At 35.1% G+C, this 14,097-nt stretch overlaps 1 protein-coding gene across 2 annotated transcripts in view; it reads right to left on the minus strand.

Annotated features, from left to right (window-relative positions):
* Positions 1–14,097, minus strand: part of TAF4B (TATA-box binding protein associated factor 4b) — a 126,556-nt gene that overhangs the window by 82,258 nt on the left and 30,201 nt on the right. For both annotated transcript variants that reach the window (XM_032859723.1, XM_032859722.1), the window contains exons 8-9: positions 4,532–4,667; positions 3,747–3,852 (exon numbers count right to left, since the gene is read on the minus strand). In XM_032859723.1, coding sequence (XP_032715614.1) covers positions 3,747–3,852; positions 4,532–4,667 — 242 coding nt within the window. The remainder of the gene's footprint in view (positions 1–3,746; positions 3,853–4,531; positions 4,668–14,097) is intronic.

The following is a 14,097-nucleotide window of genomic DNA, read 5'->3' on the forward strand; positions in this document are numbered from 1 at the left end:
GACAAAAAAGCCAGGTAAAAGAGAGACTTACAGTTAACATGAATATTAGCAATATTAGGCATGGACTTTAAAATAAGCATGATTAATTGTAAGAACACAGAAGATAAAATACTTCTACCAGCTCAGCTGGTTAAGCATCCACTCTTGAGACTCTGGATTTTGGCTCATGTCATGATATCAAGTTTGTGAGATCAAGCCCTCCCTTGCCTTGGCTCTGTGCTGGGGTGTGGAGCCTGCTAAAGATTTTCTCTCTCCCCCGGCTGCTGCTACCCTACTCCCTGCCCAGAAAAAAAGATACCTCCATCAAATAACAATAATATTTTAAAAAAGAAATGGAACTTATGATTTCTGGTAATGGCAGAGTTAACTTGATCAATAATTACAAAATCAACATACAACTTTTAAAAAGGCAACCATTTAAAAAAGACAAATCTGGGGCACCTAGTCAATTAAGTCAATTAAGCTTCTGCTTTCTGCTCAGGTTATGATCCCAGTGTTCTGGGATCAAGGCTGCATGGGGCTCCTTGCTCCGCAGGGGGTCTGTTTCTCCCCCTCTCTCTGCCCCTCCCCCTGCTTGTGTGTACACTCTCCTTCTCTAAAATAACAATATTTTTAAAAAAATAATAAAAATAAAAAAGATAAATCTATGAGCCCCTGGGTGACTCAGTCAGTTAAGCATCCATCTCTTGGTTTTGGCTCATATCATGATCTTGGGGTCCCGGGACTGAACCCCATGTTGGGCTCCCCACTCAGCAGGGAGCCTGCTTGAGATTCTTTCCCTCTGCCACTACCCTCAAGCTCACTCTCCCTCCCACTCTTTCTTTAAAATAAATGTCTTAAAATAAAAAATACAAATCTAAACTACAATGACAGGAAATTAGTCAGTGATTGGCTGGAGTGTAACAAGGTGACTGGCTAGGAAAGAGCACCAGGAAGCTTTTGGGGTGTTGAAAATAGTCTATGTATCTTGACTGACACAGACTAAACACACTGCATTAGAAAACAATGATGTCCGCCTAGATGTCCATCTTCTAACATTTCCTCCCAAAACAACACAGAATAAGGAAAACCACAATGTCAGCATAACTCAAAGAATATCCAAACTTCAAAATAAGTATAAATGGGAAAAAAAAAAAAAAGGAAAACAAATCCCACTGAAAGCTCTCTTGTCCTCTGGCAATCAGTTCCCCACACACTCACTCCCTGACCCACCTATGTGCTCCTACAACATCTGACTTAAGACCTGTGGAAAAATCAGACTAAGAAAAACTGCTGTAAAGAGGCCAGAGAATTGGCAGGCATAAGGATGAAATATTCTATCAGAAGACAGACTAAGTACATCCCAAATCAGAAAATAATAAAAAGATATCCTAGTAGATCATAGAATGAGATACATTTAATTAAACCTCACAGACTTACATGTGTAAGCTTGGTGGGGAATGAAAATGGGGAAAAGAAAAACTGATATAGTGCTGCAGACAAGAGAATCAAAGAGGTTTTTCATAGGCCAACAGATGCAACCAAAACCCTATTAAGACACATTGAAGAAAGGTGTAAAAACAATGAAGAAAATGAAAAGGAGATAAAAGAAATAAAACAAGATCAGAAGCAAAATAATGGGAAGTAAGGAAGGTAAAAAGAATAAAATCCATACTACTGCATTCCATGGAGAGTAAAACATAAAACAATGGACTAGAACTAATATTTCAAACCATAATCCAAGAAAACTTCACAGACATTTTAAGAGACCAGAATCCACATATTAAAAGGGCCAATTGGTAACCTGGGAAAGTGAAGTCAGAATGGTCAATGAATGTCTCACTGTACATCCTAATATAAAAATATTAGATTTCAAAGATAAAGAAATAAAGTCTCAAGGCCTAAATAAATAAAACATAAACATCAAGACAATAGTAGAGAAGCATTTTTAAAATGCAATACAAAATGTTAATTTCAAATCCAGCCAGCTGTCCTTCAAGTATGGAGGACACTGAAACAGTTTTTAACATACAAGAATTTAGAATATTCTATACCAAAAGAGCCTTTCTTGAGTAGATGAACTTCATCCAACCAAGAGATAACTAAGAAAAATTCAGAGAAAGGACTGAAGATGATCATTTTAATATAAAAGTAGACGTACAGGGGCGCTTGGGTGGCTCAGTCGGTTAAAGCCTCTGCCTTCGGCTCAGGTCAAGATCTCAGGGTCCTAGGATCCAGCCCCACATCTGGCTCTCTGCTCAGCAGGGAGCCTGCTTCTCCCTCTCTCTCTCTCTCTCTCTCTCTCTGCCTGAATCTCTGCCTACTCATGATCTCTCTCTGTGTCAAATAAATAAATAAAATCTTTAAAAAAAAAATAAAAAGTAGACCAATAACTAAAAACTGGTGGAGCTGAGGAATAAAGACTAAAGTACAAATGTTTTTATATTGTGACAAAGAAATGACACAACTAAAACTGGGAAAAGGCTGAGGAAGAAGAAAGTGGATTTTTGTATAGGTAATAGGCAGAAATTAAAGAATATCAATACAAGAAGGACAAACTTAAAACTGTAATGCTTCTAGAATAAAGCACAAGAGATAATCTTTGTAAGCTAGAGTTGCACAAACATTTCTTGGATAAAACATGAAAAGCATAATTTACAAAGAAAAACAATGAACTGAACTTTAGCAAAATTAAATGTTCGCTCTGTGAAAGACACTGGTGAGACAATGATATAACACACTACAAAGAAATTTTTCCCAAATCACTCCATGGCAAAAGACATGGATCTTGGATACATAAAAATGCTAAAAACTCAACCATATGAAAACAAATAACTCAGTAAGAAAAACTGGGCAAAAAATTTGAACACACACTTCATCGAAGAAGGTATATGGATAGCAAATAAATACAAGAACAGATGCTCAACGTCTTTAATCATTAGGAAAATGCAAATTAAAATCACAAAAATAACCACAATATACTTATTAGAATGGTAAAAATCAAAAGAACTGACAATACCAAGAGCTGACAAAGTTGAAGAGCAAATGAACTCTTATCATTGCTGGTAAAAATGCAAAACTGTAGTTCCTTTGGTAAACAGTTTGGTAGTTTCTTAAATAGTTAAACACATTCCTAGTGATCCAACAATCATATTCCTAGATATTTACTACAGAGAAATGAAAAACTATGTTCACAGAAAAATCTGTATATAAATGTTTATAGCAGCTTTACATATTACCGTCAAAAAGCAGAAACGACCCAATGTCATCAACAGGAAAAAGGATAAAGAGATTTACATTTATACAAAGATTACTTCTCACCAATATAAAAGAACACTTTTCTAGTATTCAAAATGATATGAATGAATCTCAAAAACATGCAGAATGAAAAAAGATGCAAAAAGGTTAATGTAATTTTTCATTTATGTGAAGTTTAAGAATAGACAAAATTGATCTATAGAGACGGATGTAAGAATAGCAGCTGCTGGAGGGAGGGGTCAGAGGTAATTGATTTGAAAGGAGCATGAAGGTGAAGGATATATTCAGTATCTTGATTATACAGGGATATATGCTTATCAAAATTCACTGAAATATATACTTAAGATTTGTACACTTGTTTATAAATTATACTCAATAAAGTATTGTCAGCTTTTTAAAGCATCAATATATTTACTTCATAAGTATTATTCTTTCATCTTTTTTTAGCCAGATTAAATTTTAACTATTTCCTTTAACCAGACCAAATTTTAACTATTTATTTTCTTTACCTGAAGGATGTTGTTCCATTTTCTTTTACTTTATTGTTCTGAACAGGAGATGCTTGGAGTGACAGAATCTTATTTCCTGGCAGGGTAATTTGCTTTAGAATGGAAGCTATACAAACAAAGGAAGAAAGAAAAATGAATTTTTCAAAAAATCATGCCATGTTAGGAAAAATGCAGAATAACAGCTTTTAGTATACACAAAATAATCAAAGAAAATTTCAAGCTGTCCTAGAACTATGTTTAAATTCAAAAATGACAATGAATATATTCCCTGAACAAGCAATCATCTTATAAAATCAAGACCTCTCCATTTCTTTTTATATAGTCTTCAAACAGTCTACAGAATTACCGGCATTATAAAAACATGCAGAAAAAGTGACAGGTGATAAATGTTAATAATATATCATTTATATCTGTAGATTTAAAAAAGATGAAATCTCTAACCTTTACGTGTAAGAATGATTTCAAACTTAGAAAAATTACAGTCTAAAAAGAAATAAAGTTATAGCAATTTTTATGTTAAAAAGTGCTTTACTTACAAACAGGTTATTCTAATTCCAAAATACCATGAGCAGCTGCTTCTTTTATTCTAAAGCAACACATATCCCTAAAAACTAGGCTATGTATGTATAAAGAATGTACTAAATGTTTATTTTTCAGCCCTCCCTCCTAGGTCTTATTTAAAAGACTATCTTCTCTTAATATAACAATAAAAAAAAAAAAGAGAATACAAAATCCCATCATATTCCAAACCCAGTGTGATGAGGCAGGGATGGATTGGGGTCTACCTGGAGGAAAATGGCTGGTAGGTATTGCGGTGCTCACTGGCATCTTCTTCGGTCCAGATTTCTGAATCGTCAATGCTGAGGAATGGGAAAGTGTGGTCACTTGTTTTGCAACACCTCCTGAAGGCTGCTGGACTACCTGAAACAATGAGAACTATTAATACAGTCATTCAACTAAACCTGCTTTAGAAAAGAACAAGCTTTCAGCTGTAACAGTAGAAGTGACTGTGCTCACTTAACTGTAAATATACCTTTACATCAGCATAATAAAAGTCTACTTAAAATTTATATTTGTACATCACAAAATTATCTTGTTCACTATCATGCAATATATTTTATTTTTAGAGTGGAATTCAAATTTGCATTATATACTGCCCAACTTAAACCTCCATTAGGGTCCTGTTTTCATTTTTTAACTTATGGAAATTTTCAAATATATACAAAAGTAGAGAGAAAAATAAAATGAAACCACCTATTACATTATTACCCAGCTTCAACAATGATTAATTCTTTTTTTTTAAATATTTTATTTATTCATTTGACACAGAGAGAGAGAGAGAGATCACAAGTAGGCAGAGAGGCAGGCAGAGAGAGAAGGGGGAAGCAGGCTCCCTGCTGAGCAGAGAACCCCATGCAGGGCTCGATCCCAGGACCCCGAGATCATGACCTGAGCTGAAGGCAGAGGCTTAACCCACTGAGCCACCCATGCGCCCCAACAATGATTAATTTTTTACCAATCCTGTTTTATCCATTCCCACTCATTTTCTCACCACCCTCAATTTTTTTTTAAAAATCCCCAGTATATCTTTTTATCCCTAAATATTTCAAAATATATTTCTAAAAGATAAGAACTTTTAATGAGCTGCTTCTTACAAGTCTCTGGAAAAAAACAATTCTAGGGCAGTCTCCAAGAGAACAGTTCAAGAAATCCAGAGGGCAAGGATCGGGGATAAAATAAGAAATTAAAATAATAGTAGGGCCTTATTTTTAGCTACAAAGAAGGAAAGTCAAAATAGCAGAGCTTCATTTTTTCACTTCAAAAAAGGAAAAGTCCTCTATTGATAGTGAACTACTTAAAAGTCCTTAAACTCAGATATGGCTAATATAAGTAATTCAGGAGAAAGATTTCTGAACAGAATTTTGGGGATAGGATTTATTCTGTTCTTTAATTTTCTGTAAATAAAACACAAAATTTAGTGTGTATTAATAAACAAAACTAACTCACAAGAAACTCAAAATGCCCCCAGTAAAGAATCCCATGAGAACTAAAGCCCATATAGAAGAAATACAAGTTGGAATAATTTAACTGCCATCATTCTATAAAAAGAAACTCTTGAAGGACAGAATGAACTCTTGAAAACAATGATGTATTTCAGTAAATTGAGATTATAAATTGAGTTGCATTGTAAAGTATTAGGGGTCAGATTTATGCTCTACAAAGTAACATTTTGATAGATGAACACATAAAAGAAGATATGGTATACATACAACGGAATAGTACTCAGCTACAAAAAGAATAAAATCTTGCCATTTGCAACAACATGGATGGACCTAAGACAGTATACTAGTACACTAAGTGAAAAAAGTTACAAACTTCCAGTTGTAAAATAAGACATGTGAATACAATATATAGTATACAGAATACAGTTAATAATATTTTAATAACTGTATGATGACAGATGATACCTATGTTTAGTGTAGTAATAATTTCCTAATGTATTTAAATGTTGAACATTACTATGTTGTATGTTGAAACTAATACTGTGGGGCCCCTGGGTGGCTCAGTGGGTTAAAGCCTCTGCCTTTGGCTCAGGTCATGATCCCAGGGTCCTGGGACCGAGCCCCACATTGGGCTCTCTGCTTGGCAGAAGCCTGCTTCCTCCTCTCTCTCTGCCTGCCTCTCTGCCTACTTGTGATCTCTGTCAAATAAATAAATAAATAAAATCTTAAAAAAAAAAAAAAAAAGAAGAAGAAACTAATACTGTGTATCAACTGTACTTCAAAAAAATTTTTTTATATGTGTATGCATAGGGAAAGGTAAGTTAAAAAACAAACGGATTATTTCCTAGGATTCTACTGCAGGGTAATTTTGGTTTCTACTTTGTGTATTTATTATATACTTTATAGGTATCTACATTACTTGCTTTTTTATGATTAGCATAAGCTACATTTATAATTAGAAAAATAATAAAGTTGCATTTTCAATAACTAAAGATGAGAATATTATTAGAAAAAAATAAATTCTACAAAATAATATACATTCAGAATCACATTTATGCATTCAGACTGAAACTCAACAGAAACACTCTAACAATTCTGGCTTATCTTCCTATTCAGATTTTCTTCCTTAATATCCTTTATTAAGTATTCTTTTCCAGTATTTTAATTGTGAAAAACAGTAACAAAATATTAGTGAAGTGTTTATGAGTTCATCTTCATACCATTGGGATAAGTACTCAAATAATAGCCCAAAGGCCTGCCCCGGAGGTGGACATAGCCTGGCTGTGTGCACCCTCAGCTATAAAGAGTGGGGGATGGGGCGAAAAGGGGTGGGCCCCATGAGACCTCAGCACCAGTGTGCAGCCCTGGCAAGAACAAGCTGGGTAAAGCAAGCCTCAGTGCCTCAGTGCCCACTGTAGGATCCCGGGTGTGCCTCACTCTGCCTCCGGCCCAACTGGGATCAAGATTTTATATGCAGAGGAAGACAAATATGCTAGTTAAAAATATAGAGAGGCACATGGATGGTTAAGTGGTGGAGCAAGCGACTCTTGACCTTGGGGTTGTGAGCTCAAGCCCCACCTTGGTGTAGTGATTAAATAAAACCTCAAAAAAGTGCACGTATATATATATCCCTAACTTTACAAATTATATCTGTATATATTACATATACATATTAAATATAGAAATATATATTATACGTGATATTTATATATATCATGAAGTTCTGAGCTGGGATTTAACAATCCTGGATCCCTCTCGTTTCATATCTTAATGACTGTAACTCTGGGAGCAGCATATATGTCAAATACTCCTGCACACTTGCTGAACAAAATAAAATACAACAAATGAGAAAGTATAAGTGAATTCATTATTATTCTTTCAAAGAAGTACCATTTAAAACAACAGTGTTAGAATAGCACTTATGGAGACTGAAATTATCACAGATTGAAATTCACCTAAAGAGGTATTTACTCCTGGGGCGCCTGGGTGGCTCAGTGGGTTAAAGCCTCTGCCTTCGGCTCAGGTCATGATCCCAGGGTCCTGGGATCGAGCCCCATATCGGGCTCTCTGCTGGGCAGGGAGCCTGCTTCCTCCTCTCTCTCTCTCTGCCTGCCTTTCTGCCTACTTGTGATCTCTATCTGTCAAATAAATAAATAAAATCTTAAAAAAAAAAAAAAAGAGGTATTTACTCCTACTTGGCAAGCAAAAGAAAGAGCTATTATATTTTTAAAAACTTAAGTTCTTTACTTAATTTCCCTCCAAAAGGCCACTGGACAGGAAAATCAATAAATAGTACATACCTTAGCCTTTCCTTTTGACACGTCAAATTCTGATGTTTTATTTGGATGTTAACATAAAATAATGTTCCAGTAATTTACAGAAATACAGGTCTAGTGCTTCAAAATATTACTTGGGTTTTTTTTTAAGATTTTATTTATTTACTTATTTATTTGAGAGAGAGAGATTGAAAGAGTGAGAGAAGGAGAGAGAGAATGATAGAGGGAAAAGGGTCAGAGGGAGAAGAAGACTCCCCACTTAGCAGGGAGCCTGATTCAGGACTTGATCTTGGGACTCCATGATCATGACCTGAGCCAAAGGCAGTTGCTCAACCAATTGACCCACCCAGGTGCCCATTACTTAAGGATTTTTTTACATTAATTATGATTTTTACATTCTGCTCCGGGATATCAGACAAGGAACTATTTGTAAATTTCATAGGGAAAGGTTGCAAAGAAACACAAGTACGGATGAAACAAATAGATAAGGATGCCTTACTTTTTTTTTTTTAAGATTTTATTTGAGAGAGAGAGAGAGAGAGAGCACATGTGAGCAGGGGGAGGGGGAGAGGGAAAGAATCTCAAGCAGACTCCTTGCTAAACGAGGAGCCTGATGGAGATTGATCTCACAACCCTGAGATTATGACCTGAGCCAATATTAAGAGTCCAGCACTTAACCAACTGAGCCACCCAGGTCATCCCATCCCTTACACTTTCCTTTCCCTGTATTTCAACCCTCACCTACTCCCCTGTTCATAAATACACAACAATCAAATTCTTACCTCTATCAAGTAGTACATACAAACACAGTGATTGGAATCAAGGTATTATCTCCTCTAATTTCTACATAATATTCAATATGTGATTACTGGCATGTACTTGGTGGGCTGAGTTCTAGAAAACAGAGGACCCTAACTATACAAAAGCTGCAGCTTTACAGTCAGAAAACACATGTTAGTTGCCAACTATTTCTCAGTAACAGCCAATACACGGTTCTTGTACCACTATTTCCTTATCTTCTGGGACAATGGCATACATCACTAAATGGCATCACTTCTGTATACCTTATCTAGTCTCAGAATCTTAACATAGAGTTCCAGTAAAATCCTACAAAGAAAGTTGAAACTTGGGCGCCTGAGTGGCTCAGTTGGTTAGGCAACTGCCTTCAGCTCAGGTCATGATCCTGGAGCCCCAGGATTGAGTCCCGCATCGGGCTCCCAGCTCCATGGGGAGTCTGCTTCTCCCTCTGACCTTCTGCTCTCTCAAACAAATAAAAGAAATCTTAAAAAAAAAAAAAAAGAAAGAAAGAAAAAAAGTTAAAACTTGCTTTGCCATACACAGTCTATATTAAAACTCAATCTTGATAAACTTCAGAATACACTGTTTCTTTCATTTAAAGGGCCTTCTAAACACTTAAAAATGTGCTCAAATGAATTCTTAATTCTATTACCAGCCTTTACAGGAGTCTATAAATGATGTGCTTATTGTATGATTTGATTTACATGAAATTCTAGAACAAGCAAAAATAATCTGTGGAAGAAAATTATCTACCTTTCCTCTCACTCTTAACAGAATGCAAAAAAAAAAAAAAAGAAAGAAAGAAAGAGTGCTTAAATCTAGATCCTTAGGTCAGTTCAATATGAAAATGAGAGTGAACTACTTGAGCCAATGAAGTAATTAATTAGTAGGGAGAAAAGAAACAAGATCAATTTTTACTTCAAGTTCTCTAATAAAAATACTGGCCACCAGCATACTCAGAAACTAAAATTTATACCTTGAAAATACTTCTTGTCCAGTGAAAACTGAAGTCAGAGTCAGTTGGCAGAATTATGTCTCATAGGCTATTTCATATAAAAATGTATTTGTTGAAAATTCTTTAATGTTCTCCCTTACTTTAAAATAATTAGGTAGCAGAAGAAAATCTGATATACAAAAACACATTTTTTTCTAATATTCTGGATTAGTTTGTTTTAGGAAACCACCTTTACTTCAATATAATGAAATGGAAAATGACCACATTTAATAATACACTAATTTTTTTTTGTCTTATATCTACAAAAGAGTAATATTTGGAGAATGTTGAACATACTTGACCATTTATTTATCAAATGTCAACAATTCTGTTAAGGAAGAAATGCAAGTAAAGAGTCACTCAGGGAAATACATATCTGAAATAGGGAATATATCCATGATAATACTAAAACTTTCTGCCCTATCTCTAAGTATAAAGTTATTTCTGGGAGCCTGGGTGGCTCAGTCAGTTAAGCCTCTGCCTTTGGCTCAGGTCATGATCCCAGGGTCCTAGGATTGAGCCCTAAGTCAGGCTCCCTGCTCAGAGAGTAGACTGCTTCTCCCTCTACGACTCCTCGCCAACTGTGATCTCTCCCTCTCTCCCTCTCAGATAAATAAATAAAATCTTTAAAAAAATAAATAGGTATAAAATATTTTAAAAGATATTCAAGTGATATATAAATACAAGATTACTAGCAAGAGTAACAACATTCAGTTTACTCTAAATTTTTTTCCTCTCAGCTTTTTTTTCTAAAAATACAGACCAGGAATCTTGAGTTAACATTCTCATTCATGAATTTTATTCATACATATTGTGGATTTGAGAGGCTTATTTTTTAATTTTTATGTGGTAGAATTTGTTACTAAAATGTATCAAATTTAATCCTAAAAATCATCATATTGAAATTAAAATTTAGTTTTTCTCTATTAAATTAGCTTTTGCTAATTAAGTTTAAATTTAATTTAAATTATAATATTCAGTTTAAATTAAATTTAGCTTTTGCTCAACTATGAATAAAACAGTTTTTTCACAAATATCCTAAGAAAAACTTCTAAGCATCAAAACAGAAAGCTTCTACTTACTATCTTCCCATCATCAGCAGACTCTAGTACAATTCATCTACTTTCTTTCATTGACTTTTAAAGAAAGGTAAAAACATTAAGCTTAACATTTAGTTGGAGTGTGTCACATCATATAACACCTACCATACCAGAACTGATAGGTAACCAATAACACTAACCATTTACAAGAACTAGATTGTCAGATGAAATCACAGCAACTACTGATTAGGTCCATATTTCAAAAATTCAAGCATTTGAGGATGAAAATATACAAAGCAATGAACTGCTGGCACAAAATGAAAAACTTTCATCTAAAGAAACTGTGAACAATTCCAGTTATTACATTTGGTAAGAATTCTAGCAGATCCCAGAGGACAACATATAATAATCAATAAGGTAAAAAAGATTATAGTAACAACTTTAAATTTAAAAATGGGATGGCGCCTCTTAATCTGGAATAAAAATGTATTATTTCATAAAATATTAATTCTATAAAATCTAAACCCTGCAATGGGAGATTAAGAGGATCCTTATAAACTGAAAGTGTGATACTTAAAACATCTAGAAGGCAAGAAAACTCAACAATTATCCATAAAAACTAGTACATGCTAGAAATAAATAAAACATTAGGAAGAGGATTCTTTTTTTTAAGGTTTTATTTATTTGAGAGATAGAATGAGAGCGGAGAGCATGAGATGGGAGAGGTCAGAGGGAGAAGCAGACCCCCTGCCAAGCAGGGAGCCCAATGTGGGACTAGATCCTGGGACTCTGGAATCATGACCTGAGCCAAAGGCAGTTGTTTAACCAACTGAGCCCAGGAGCCCCTGGAAGAGGTTTTAAAACTCGTGAGCAATCACTAAAGGAAATATACAAACAAAAGATTTTTTTAGAGAGAGTGTAGGTGTGAGCAAGCAGGGTGGGGGGAGGGGCAAAGGGAGAGAGAGAGAAAGAACCTCAAGCAGGCTCTACACCCAGCACAGAGCCTGAGCCAAGGGGTGGGGGGGCCTCAATTTCATGACCCTGAGATCATGACCCAAGCCGAAATCAAGAGTAGGTCGCTTAACCAACTGAGCCACCCAGGCACCCCAGAAATAAACAAATTTTAATTTAATATTAATTTAATATTGAACAATCATACTTGTATTCTTCAGCTTATTTTTGGAGACTACATCCTGAGTTGCACAAACCAGAGATTTGATCCAGTATGTCAATTTTTATATTTTAAATTATTATTTGCCACATCTCTTATAAGTGCATTAAATGCTTTCTTATGTTTCTAGCACCCTGAATATTTTCCTCCCCATTTATCTGGGATTAAATTGGACCATGGCTTATGATGGGCTCACAGATGATATTCTCAAATCACTTGAGTAATACTAAACTTTAGTAATATTAATTTCCTAAATTAGCTGATTTGAAAGAATGTTCTAATTCAATCCTCTCTGTGGCATTACCACACAGAATGGCTTGTTTTGTGCCCTAGGTAAAAATGTGTTATAAAACAGATTACAATGAATCTTCAGTATCTAAGTGCTCTGGTATTTTACATTTTAAATAGGAAGGTATGAATACTGACATCAAATTTGTTGAGTGAAATTAAAACAAAAGCCAAACAAGAAAGCAGAAATTCACCAGAAAAATTAAATTATTTCACATTTTTTTAAGAATGAAAGTAGGAAGTAAAAAAAATCCCTAAAATTTACCATTAGATTTTCTTTCTTTTCTTCCTTCCTTTCTGTCCCTCTCTCCCTTTCTTTCCCATCCATTCTTCCTTCCTTCCTTTCCTTTTCTTTCTTTCTTTCAATTTTAAGTAATCTCTACACCCAACATGGGGTACAAACTCACAATCCTGAGATCAAAAGTCCCATCCTCCCTGGAATCAGCCAACCAAGTTCCCCCACTGAAAAATCTGTTTTATTTTTTCTTGATTGAAATTATTTCTAATGTATAACAAGTCAAACATACAAAATATAAAAGCTGTCAAAATACTATTGTCAAAGTTTTCCTGTTTTAGGACACTCTAGAAACCTAGATGTTCTTTCATTAGTACCATATCCTAACGCGAAAGACCCTGGGTTTTAGTCTAAGATTCAATACTTTCTGAGTGCCAGTGGATGGGTCACTTAATGTTTCCGGATTCTTGGTTTTCTCCCTGCCTTTTCTTCATTATAAAATTATTTGAAAAGCTACAGTTAATACAAGACATATATGCTTTTAAAAGTCTACATAGCTATAACGTGTTATTTCACTTCAGGAACTAATACGGTATAGATGTTCAATAAAGATTAGTAGTGATTCAAGAATTGCTTATGACCCATAAAAAGGGTTTCAATTCTGTTCAGTGCTACCAAAAAGAGGCCTTTCCTTCAGGCAATGACTATGTTTTCAGTGGTTCCCAAAGCTGGCTGCTCAGATTGATGTTTAAGAGTCACTGCTTCTAAAAAGGTTTCATCTCTGAGATTAAATTCAGACAACCCAAGAGAAACTGCAAGGCATACACACTTCTTGATTTGAAAATCAGACTCAGGGTAGGAAGGGATAAAAAATGAAAAGCACCCAGGAAATGACATTATTTGCTATCTACCCAAGAGTCTGACTGCTGTCGAAATTCATCTCTTTCATCTTTTTTTTTAAATTTTATTGATTTATTTCACAGAGAGAGAGAGAGAGATCACAAGTAGGCAGAGAGGCAGGCAGAGAGAGAGGCAGAAGCAGGCTCCCTGATGAGCGGAGAGCCCGATACGGGGCTCCATCCCAGGACCCTGAGATCATGACCTGGGCCGAAGGCAGAGGCTTAACCCACTGAGCCACCCAGGCGCCCCTTCCCCTTTCATCTTATGCTCATAGCTGACCTCTGCCTCAAAGACAATCATCCACAGATATTCCTCTTCTCCTGATCAAACAACAAGGTTTGGAAGTTTACTTAGACTTTATTATCCCCAGAAGCAGAATAAACTAAAACAAAGAGATTCAACACACAGTCTTTAATATAAAGATTTATAAAAGCAAACAAGGCAATTACCAAAAATTAAAAGAACAGCTAGCTATTATGGTAAAGGTAAGCGAGTTTATTAAGAAATGTAATTTTTAATTAATTCACCATGTACTATCTCCCACAAGTTAATAATAATCTCACAGTCTGTCTTGAATAAACTAGAATGTTTTAAATACTATGAAAATAAAGGGAAACCTCACTAAAATGAGTCAGGAGGCCAGAAG

Source organism: Lontra canadensis, unplaced genomic scaffold (genome assembly GCF_010015895.1).
Source record: "Lontra canadensis isolate GAN:19392208 unplaced genomic scaffold, GSC_riverotter_1.0 scaffold17, whole genome shotgun sequence".
NCBI classification, from domain to species: domain Eukaryota; kingdom Metazoa; phylum Chordata; class Mammalia; order Carnivora; family Mustelidae; genus Lontra; species Lontra canadensis.